Source organism: Salvelinus alpinus, chromosome 13, assembly GCF_045679555.1.
Source record: "Salvelinus alpinus chromosome 13, SLU_Salpinus.1, whole genome shotgun sequence".
Lineage (NCBI taxonomy): Eukaryota > Metazoa > Chordata > Actinopteri > Salmoniformes > Salmonidae > Salvelinus > Salvelinus alpinus.
Window position 1 is genome coordinate 9,815,744 of NC_092098.1, and position 9,656 is coordinate 9,825,399.

Sequence of the window (9,656 nt, forward strand, 5' to 3'; positions counted from 1 at the left end):
AATGGGACAAATTGACAATAGACAGTGATGGCATTCTGTACAGAATCACTACAGCCCGCAAGCAGTTAGTTCTACCAGAGCAGTACAAAGGTAAAGTGATGGAAGAGTTGCACAATAACATGGGACACCAAGGTACTGACCGCACTGTATCACTAGTACGTGACCGCTTCTTCTGGCCATATATGCAATCTGACATCGAGCACTATGTGACTAAAACTTGTAGCTGTGTCAAGCAGAAAAAGACAGCACATGAAGCAAGAGCTCCTCTGACAAACATTGTGACAAAACAGCCATTTGAACTGGTATGTATAGACTTCCTTCATCTCGACAGATGCAAAGGGGGATATGAGTACATCCTCGTGATTGTTGATCATTTTACACGTTTCACTCAAGCCTACTCCACCACATCAAAGTCAGGTAAAACTGCTGCAAATCTCATCTTCAATGACTTTGCCCTGAAGTTTGGGTTCCCGTCCCGCATCCACCATGACCAAGGGGGAGAATTTGAAATCAGTTGTTCCATCAGTTAAAGAAACTCAGTGGCATGGCGGGGTCCAGAACAACACCCTACCAACCGATGGGGAACGGTCAAGTGGAACGCATGAACAGGACATTGTTGCAAATGTTAAAGACACTAACTGAGACACAAAAGTCAAATTGGAAGGAGTCTCTGAACAAACTGGTTTATGCCTATAACTGCACCCGTTGCGAAGTGACTGGCTATTCACCATTTTATCTTCTGTTTGGGAGATCACCCAGGCTTCCAGTTGATATGCTCTTTGGATTGTGCACAGAGGCAGGTTCCAGTAACCATCGAGACTACGTGGAGAACTGGAAACTTTTTCAGGGGTGTAACACAGAAAGATAATCAGCCTCTGTCCGTGGATCCTTTCGCCATAATGTATTTTTCTTGGCAGCCAAGCCCATCTTTTCAAAGAAACACAATTTATTTAGGGACCGTGAGAGGCCATAAAGATCATCAAGGACAACAACCACCCGAGCCACTGCCTGTTCACCCCGCTATCATCCAGAAGGCGAGGTCAGTACAGGTGCATCAAAGCAGGGACCGAGAGACTGAAAAACAGCTTCTATCTCAAGGCCATCAGACTGTTAAACAGCCACCACTAACATTTAGTGGCCGCTGCCAACATACTGACTCATCTCTAGCCACTTTAATAATGGGAATTGATGGAAATTATGTAAAAATGTATCACTAGCCACTTTAAACAATGCCACTTAATATAATGTTTACATACCCTACATTACTCATCTCATATGTATATGTATATACTGTACTGTATATCATCCACTGCATCTTGCCATCTTTATGTAATACATGTATCACTAGCCACTTTAAACTATGCCACTTTATGTTTATATACCCTACATTACTCATCTCATATGTATAGACTGTACACTATACCATCTACTGCATCTTGCCTATGCCGTTCTGTACCATCACTCATTCATATATCTTTATGTACATATTCTTTATCCCTTTACACTTGTGTGTATAAGGTAGTAGTTGTGGAATTGTTAGGTTAGATTACTTGTTGGTTATTACTGCATTGTCGGAACTAGAAGCACAAGCATTTCGCTACACTCGCATTAACATCTGCTAACCATGTGTATGTGACAAATACAATTTGATTTGATTTGATTTGATTATTTCATAGTTGAGTAAAATAAGGAGTCCATTGCTCAGTCCTTGTTTCGTTTTCACTTATTGTTACCTGTCAAATAACCAACAACCATGGATATCCACAAGGAGAATAAGGTGAGGAAACAGTCCATGTCAGCCAGGCTCAGAAAATACCATTTAATTCTGTCTATTTGAACCAAAAACGTAGTTTTGTTGTGCTCACATGCCCCCCCACACACACATTATGAAATAATTATAAACTATAAAGAACCACGGCGGACCCATTGTAAATTGAGAGGCTTTTCATCATATTTAAAAGTATTCCAGTGCAACATGCCTACCTCTGCTCACTGGGGCGTGGCATACGGAGTGCGGAGTGCTCTTTGAAATAAGCGTTGGTATCGCCATATTCAAACGATTCGAGTGCTCACCACACAGGTGTGTCAAGTAAAATGATTATTAGACACAATCCTTAGAGTATCCAAAAAACATATACCAGAGGACACTTCAACAGGACGGGACATGAACAGGCCTACATTTCGTCATGAACCGCCTTACATGCTGACCACACCGCCCGCGTCGTGTGCGCAAGCGTTTCAAAATAAATGCACACATACATGTTATTCAATCATTGCACCCACACTGCTCGCACCGCCAACGAGCGTCTGCGTAGCCAGGTGCTAAAATAGAACACGATTCTATTTGTGACGCTTGTTCTGCAAGTCCTGCCTCTCCCATTTCCTCATTGGTTTTTAGGAGCATATACCCACGTGGGTGATTGAAAGAGGAACTGAGGTCCACACTCCAGTCCAGTTGGTGGTGGTAATGCACCTTAAAGTTGGTTGCCAACAATGCACCTTAAAGTTGGTTGCCAACAGCCATATAAAGTCCAAAGAAGAAGAAGAAGCTGGAAGGAGGAGAGATTACTAGAAAATAACTTGATTTACCCTTTTATCTGTGGATTAATTGTCAGAGTAGAGGACCTTGTGCATTTCAGGTACAATAACAACCCAATGTTCATATCCCAGGATAAATTAGCTAGCAACAGCAAGCTAGCTAGCTAAATTGCCATAAATGTTTAATGGTACAGGCCGCCTATGTAAGGAGGGGGAGCATTCCAAATAAAGAAGTGTTGAATAATATCGCCACTAGATGACGCTCCTACTCCAGTCTGTGGCCAGCACGAGTTGTTTGTTTCCTTCCCTGACGATAAGCAGAGACTGACAACATATTTCACGTACAATTTCTGTGTTTTGCCATAAGTATTTGTCCTACATCCAATGATGAGTCTAGGCCATTGTGAATGTGGTTATCAAACGTCATATATTGTGATTAAATAAAGGCCTATATTGCTGCCTGTCATAAAATCTCCCCATTTCTCTCCAGTCTCTCAGATTTTTTTTTACGTGTTCGGCTAGTGTCAGGAAGGGTATCATACACTGTTAGGTAGACCACAAACGGTTGATAAGTGAGTAACTGCAACAAGATAATCTATTGTGACAGCTGTCATTCCCTGGCGGCATGTGCGAATTCTCGTTTCCAGATCATTTTCTTGTTATGACTGCTAAAGAGGTCTATCACCTCGACGCTAAATTCAAAATGATGACTGCAGTAACCTCCCTCCTTTGAGGTGCATGCGGGCGGAAACGTGAGTGTCACATTATTTTTGCACCCTGTGGTATTGTTCTCATGTCTCTATATCGCTTACAAAGGTTAACTGAAAGCTCAGTTCCAATTGGGCGCAGTTCATTATTTTGCGAAGCCTTGACATTGCAGGTGCAGACACCAATAGCTGCAGATCCTAGTTCCCTATATACTGAACAACAGTAGAACTACATGTTGCAGATTTAAAGGGGTTAGGCTACCGTTAACACAAAAATATACTTCATTAACTGATTTCACTATTTAAGGCTAGGCCAACTAGGATATTATATAATAGGAAAAGTGTTGCGTAATTTGTTAAGTGTCGCGTGCACTCTCTCTTTCTCTTTCACACACACACACACAATGCTCTATGTTCTATGTTTGTAGAATTAGGTTGTCGATCCTAAATTAAAGGCTTTTGGGCTTATGGCTATATCTTCAAAGAAAAGTGAAACGACGAGTGACAGGCTGACGGCCAAATGGGATTGAGTTTACCAAGGTCGTGATCGATGACTACAGCCCTATCGTGATCGATTACCTGACTGGGTGCGTCGCCACAATCAGAACCATAGCCGTTGCGCTGTCTCCCTGGATGGCCCCAACCAACCATATACCCACGAGCCAGGACCTCTGAGGGCCTCGATCTCCATGCAGGTCTAGACATTTTAAACCAAATTTAGTGAAATGGAAAAATATCTCATTACACAGTTGCAATCTGGACTCTAACAGACTGGCTCGGAAACCATCATTACTACAGCCCGGAGCAAATCGCTTAAAAGCTAACAAAAACAGCCCATACAATAGCCGTAGTGAAATACTATTTATCTTCGCTCCCATGAAGTTCACTGGCTGTTTTAGCTAGAGCAGGCTTAAAACATATATATATATTAGCCAACACGATTATATCTAAAGATAGCCTAATTTGTTTTGAATAGCCTGTATAAGGTCAATTTAAGATGGAAATAGATAACTTTTATAATAGCCGATCGCTTTTTGCAGTAGCCTAAGGTTTTTTTCTCACATATCCAACCGTAACATTGTTCAGATAATGGATCCATTGTTATAGCAGAAAACAACAAATTATTCACTAAATATGTTGTTGGTACAAGGCAAGAAAACATTTAACTCCCTTTTCAGAAATAAAGTGGTAAAGATGTAGCATATAGCCTACCCAGTGATTCATAATCATTCTTGATGTACAAGGCTGAGGATTAAAAAAATACACAGTGTGCTCTATGGTTTTTCTTTACAATTGTATGTAAATAACGTATTTTTTTAATTAAAAATATATAATCTATTACGATGTGTTAGCAAAATGATGTTGCATAGTATTTATGTATTTATTTGATTAAATATTGTGTTTAAACTTGATTTGAATGTGTAGTGCCGCAGCGAGCCACGCGAGTCCAAAGGAGCTCTCATTGAGAAGCCACGTGTCCGTTTCCAAAGCCTCTCCAACTTAACCACCTCCATTGTAAGAGTAACCCACATCGGCAGCGTCCCTCCACATAAAGGGATTTGCAATTTCAAGATATTCCAGCTTAAATGTTTTTGACAGTTCCCTCGCTTTTGCTTCGGCCTGGTTATTTTAACTGTGCCAAATGGGTCACCTTGGGTAGCTGTCTGCGCGCAAAGGGCTTTTGCGCGCATTCAGTCTGAATTTTTTCCAACTTTCCTTGACGGGGAAACCAGCTGCTGGTCGTGAAAAGACGGCTTATTAATTGTCCTTTGTCATGCAGAATTGCTTGATTTCTAAAGAAACGTACAAAGGCTCTTTTTTCAGGATTGAAGTATTTTGTTTCGTGCGCATTTTCAAACCATCGAATCAGCTGCAGCGCCGCACCGTCTACCAGACTCAGGTACTGACGGCCTGCTCCCTTTGTCCGCGCATAATGCTCTTGTAAATCGGGCAGACTGATTTGTTACAAGCTGCTCTTTTAATCTGATAGATAAGAGACATGTCTAAGAAAAGCCGTAAATGAAAAATGAGTTGGAATAAAGACAAGGGCGAGTCTGCTAGATGGGCGCCTGTTGACTCAAGCGGTCCTCGAGCGTCGGGTAGCCCTCTCAGCAGCTCCGTCAAGGTCACGTCAACAATTCGCTTTTCTTCTCTTAAAAAGACACTGTAGCCTTTTTTGCTTCAATGAATTGATCGGCTCAAAATTAAGAATAAATATATTGAGCATTTGGAGCACCGGGTTTATAAGCTCCTCCAGGGCGCATACCCCCGGGTTATTGAATGGATAAAGGGCGCTTTGGACGCAGTGAGCAAAATGGGGCTCAATGGTGCAATTAACAAAATGGCCTAATCCCATATCTTAACAAATGCTAATATTGGAGTTTTGTTAAAATGTTTAAGTGAACAATTAAAGGAAAGTTTACAAGTGCAACTTCTCGTCCAAAGGCACAATAACGTGAATAATTTAGTGAATGTGCAGTCCTAGAAGAGTCTTTGTTGTCACCGAGGGCTGATGATAGGTTTTCGGAGAAGTAAATAGCATTTAAATCCTATTTCAATAAATGTAATGTAGTTTTGAGAAGTCAGTAATGAACAAGGAAAACATGTGGCGCGAGTATAGCAGGCTTCTTCACAGTCTTGGTCCTGTTGTCACCTCATGGTCTCCAAAACTACGCGTTTTAAATAAATATTTTTATATCTAGTCACTTGATATGCATTCTCTCTATATGAAGTATTTTTTTCATCACTGCTTTTTGGCAGTTACTAGTGTAATAGAATATCCTATCCAAAAGAACTTCGATGATTTGGGTTGTCTGTCCCTAAATGTAAGCAGCAACGTGGAGTAGCTATATTTGAATGTATTTCCGGAATGACATGGAGCCTAACACATAGGCATAGTTATAGCCTAGTTGTCTTGAAAATTCAGTTACCAGAAATAAAAACAACCTTGGAGATCAACGAGCTTACCAACATAATTACAGATCAAAAGGAATTATATGGATAGCATATGAACCTTTATCTTAGCATATTTATTTAAATGTAGCCTACACAGTGATGAATGTATTAATTTGCTCACTTTCATTCACTCGTTAATACACCCCGTAGTGGTTATTAACTCCCTCGCACGAGACGGATCAGGACATTGGGATGAAGCGGATTTCTGATATGACAAGAGTGAGAGCCGATGTGTGGAGATCCAATGGCCCCTGCATGTTAACGCGGGCTTTGAGAGCACTCCCCAGGGAAAACATGAGAGGACCCACATGAATGTCTTCTTGGGACTTCTTGACGGAGATTATCATAACCATAGCACTTGTTTTGAGAGGGAAACAAGGAAATATTTTGGAACACTTTCACTCCTTGCGCGCTGGATTCAAACGGGCATCTTAAATGTAAAGCTGCACCATTTGAATTTAGCAAGGGGAAGCATACATTACCAAGTGTATTTGTGCGTAATACTCAGTATTGCCTACGAAAATGGCTCTAAAAAGTACATAGACTTTTCCCCTGGACAGAAAAACGTCTTAGCAGTGAGCTCTTTCTCTTTTATCCACACTTTAAAGTAAACAGACCATGCGCGTACATTGTGCACACGTGCTATCTGATATAAACCAACATCTACTTTGGATTCATGAATTAATCTATAGAATAATGTATATACTTAATGTATATGGTAAGTGAACATGTAGACACAAATACATGTGAAATGGATAGTGTTGCAACAAACAAAACATGCCTTCTGAGGATGGCACAATTTTGCCAATGAACTGACCCAAATGCCATATCCAACACTCTATACTGTAGTTGGTAACATATTTTGACCAAAACATATCGTCGTTTTTTTGTTGTTCGTACTACTCATTATGTCTAAAGCAAATTTTCTGATAAAGTTTCCCGACCGTGTTGTAGACTATGGTTGATAATACGCATGAACTCAGTGCGCACAGGTTGTGTGTGTGCGCTCCCAGTGGTGCGCCAGTGTAAAACATTTGACACAAAGCCATGAGTATAACACTAAGAAATATTCTTTATTTAACTATTAACATTTTTAAATAAATACATATTTTCAAATACACTGAAGGTATAATAACAATTTGATCTCAGTGATGTGACATTGTGAGGCAAAACATTTTCCGTCCCGCACACATTCCATATCTCCGTCACATTTCCATCCAAATAGATGTGCTTAAGCCAGTGTTCACTATTATACAAAATACAGCTATTGTTTCCCAAAAATAATACTAACAAATGTTGCTATTTATTTGGGTAGGTCTATATCATAATACAAATATCCAACTGTCTGGTTGTAATAGCATCCATTTGGATTGGCAACAGCAAATAGACCGTTTTTAGAAAAAAAAGACATACCAAACGTACAACATGTATACAATTATACAACATTCCAGGGGAATTCCCTTTTTATATATTTTGTTCTCTTCCTATATACAGGTGACTGAACACGATAAGAACAGTCGACTTTTTGGTTGCATTCAGAATTCCACAGGTGCAATGAGGACCAATTGTCTCTGTTGAGGATCAGAGGAAGTTCAGGGGGAGACCGACAGCTCTCCATCATCCTCTTTCCCTGATGAGGAGGGAGACATAGGCATATCGTCTTCCTCCTCCGAGCACCGTGCAGATGACATGGATGAGCACTTGCAACTGTGGGAGCCGGTTCTGTGCGCGCCGCTCTTCCCCTCCTTCTTGTGTTTGACTCTGCGGTTCTGGAACCATATCTTGACCTGCTTCTCTGACAGGTTTAGATATGTGGCGATCTCAATGCGCCGAAGTCTTGAGAGGTACATGTTGGAAGTGAACTCTCTCTCCAACTCCAAAAGTTGTGTGCTGGTGAAAGCTGTGCGCATGCGCTTGCTGCTCTGAAGTTGGCTGTTGTTGTTTTCTGTAAAAACACAAAAAATACACATTTAGGTAAGTTATCCAAAATGCTAAATAAAACACCAGCTCATTCTGTGCGAAGGTATCCGTGGCGCATTCAATACGTTTTACTCACCGATGGAGATGCAGTGGAACTGGCGTGGGTCTGGAACCGAATAGGTTGCTTGATATATCCCCGGACCATGGTTGAGGTTGACGCCAGTGGAGGACGTGTGTTGCCTCGATAGTGCGGAATGGCAGTACTGGGAGCCGAAGGTAGGGAAGGATGCCTTGAGGAGTGGCAAGGTTGGTGGAGACGGGTGTAGCTGGGATACGCATAGCGGACAGAAGCACAGCAAGCCAGCCTTCCGTGAGTGGCAAGAGCCCGAGGACAACCCATGGAGTGGGTGGGACGGGTGCATAGCGTAAGGAAATAAAGGTGGATTGTTTTCCCTGCCTTTATCATTTGCCTCCCTCAAAATCAAGGAATCCACAAGAAAGGACCTCGGCATCTTTGCAAACGTGCTGCTCAGTACTTCTTGGTAAACTTTTTCAGTCAGCGCGTAGTCTCGTTCTGAACTGGTTGCTTGGCGGATGGACAGCGGTGTGGTGCTGAAAGGACACTGTTGCTCTTTAAATAGTTGTAGTCCCAGTATGGGCCATGTGACGGTTACGACGCGAACGTCTAAGAGCTCTCAATAGGGGTTTGTGCCTTTTCTCTTGGCATTCACACTGCACGCTTCCCCATTATTTCACTTGTTAACTAAATGAACTGCATAATGTAGTCTATTCTTGTCAGCCCCACCCACGCCGCAAGAGGCGGCAGAACCCCTTCTCCCCTTAGCTTCGCTCTCATTTATTATAGGACGTTTTAATGTAGGCCGTTCTAATTTGAGAAATTAACATTTTGGCAATATACTGGGGTAGTCCATTCTATTGTTTTGTCTGTTTTCCGAAAATCTTCAAATGTTTACCCTTTATTTTAACAGGGAGACCAAGGTCTCTTTTTCTTTAGAAGACACCTGTGTTTATGGAACATCAGAACTTATCCTACAATATCCTCAGAAGTTAACAGCTAAGAATGTTTGACTCGATCAATCCATGAGTGAAAGTTGGGTAGTGGTATTTGCTCGGTAATGTTAACTTTGAATAGGCTATACATGTGTATATTTCTTGGAATACAAGCATATGCATATTTGCATGCCACATAAAAGATGCAGGAGACGCAATAGCCTATAGTCTCGCAAAACGAGGAAAAAAAGGGTTGCATTTCTGTCTGATTTATTCTGGAGAGGATCTCCCTTAATTGGAATCGATAAGCCTTCAATGTTGAACTTGCAAGTATGTCGTAATGTTTGTCAACACACCATTTATATAGGCCTATAGGACATATCATCTTTTAGGTCATAGGCATAGTAAAAATAGCCTATATATGTATAATGAGTGCTTCTAAAGTCAGGGCTATGCAGTTAGGACTAGCCTATATGCAAAAACATAAAGTGTTTAATTTAAAACGTGTGAATGTTATTGTTCATT

At 41.2% G+C, this 9,656-nt stretch overlaps 1 protein-coding gene across 1 annotated transcript; it reads right to left on the reverse strand.

Moving 5' to 3' along the window:
• Positions 1-7,252: 7,252 nt before the first annotated feature.
• LOC139536981 (GS homeobox 1-like) lies at positions 7,253-8,744 on the reverse strand. The gene is made up of 2 exons (XM_071337751.1): positions 8,257-8,744; positions 7,253-8,145 (listed from the first exon to the last, which is right to left on the reverse strand). Exons 1-2 carry the CDS (start codon positions 8,630-8,632, stop codon positions 7,793-7,795), a joined length of 729 nt encoding a protein of 242 aa, XP_071193852.1. The 5' UTR covers positions 8,633-8,744; the 3' UTR covers positions 7,253-7,792.
• Between the last annotated feature and the right edge of the window lie 912 nt (positions 8,745-9,656).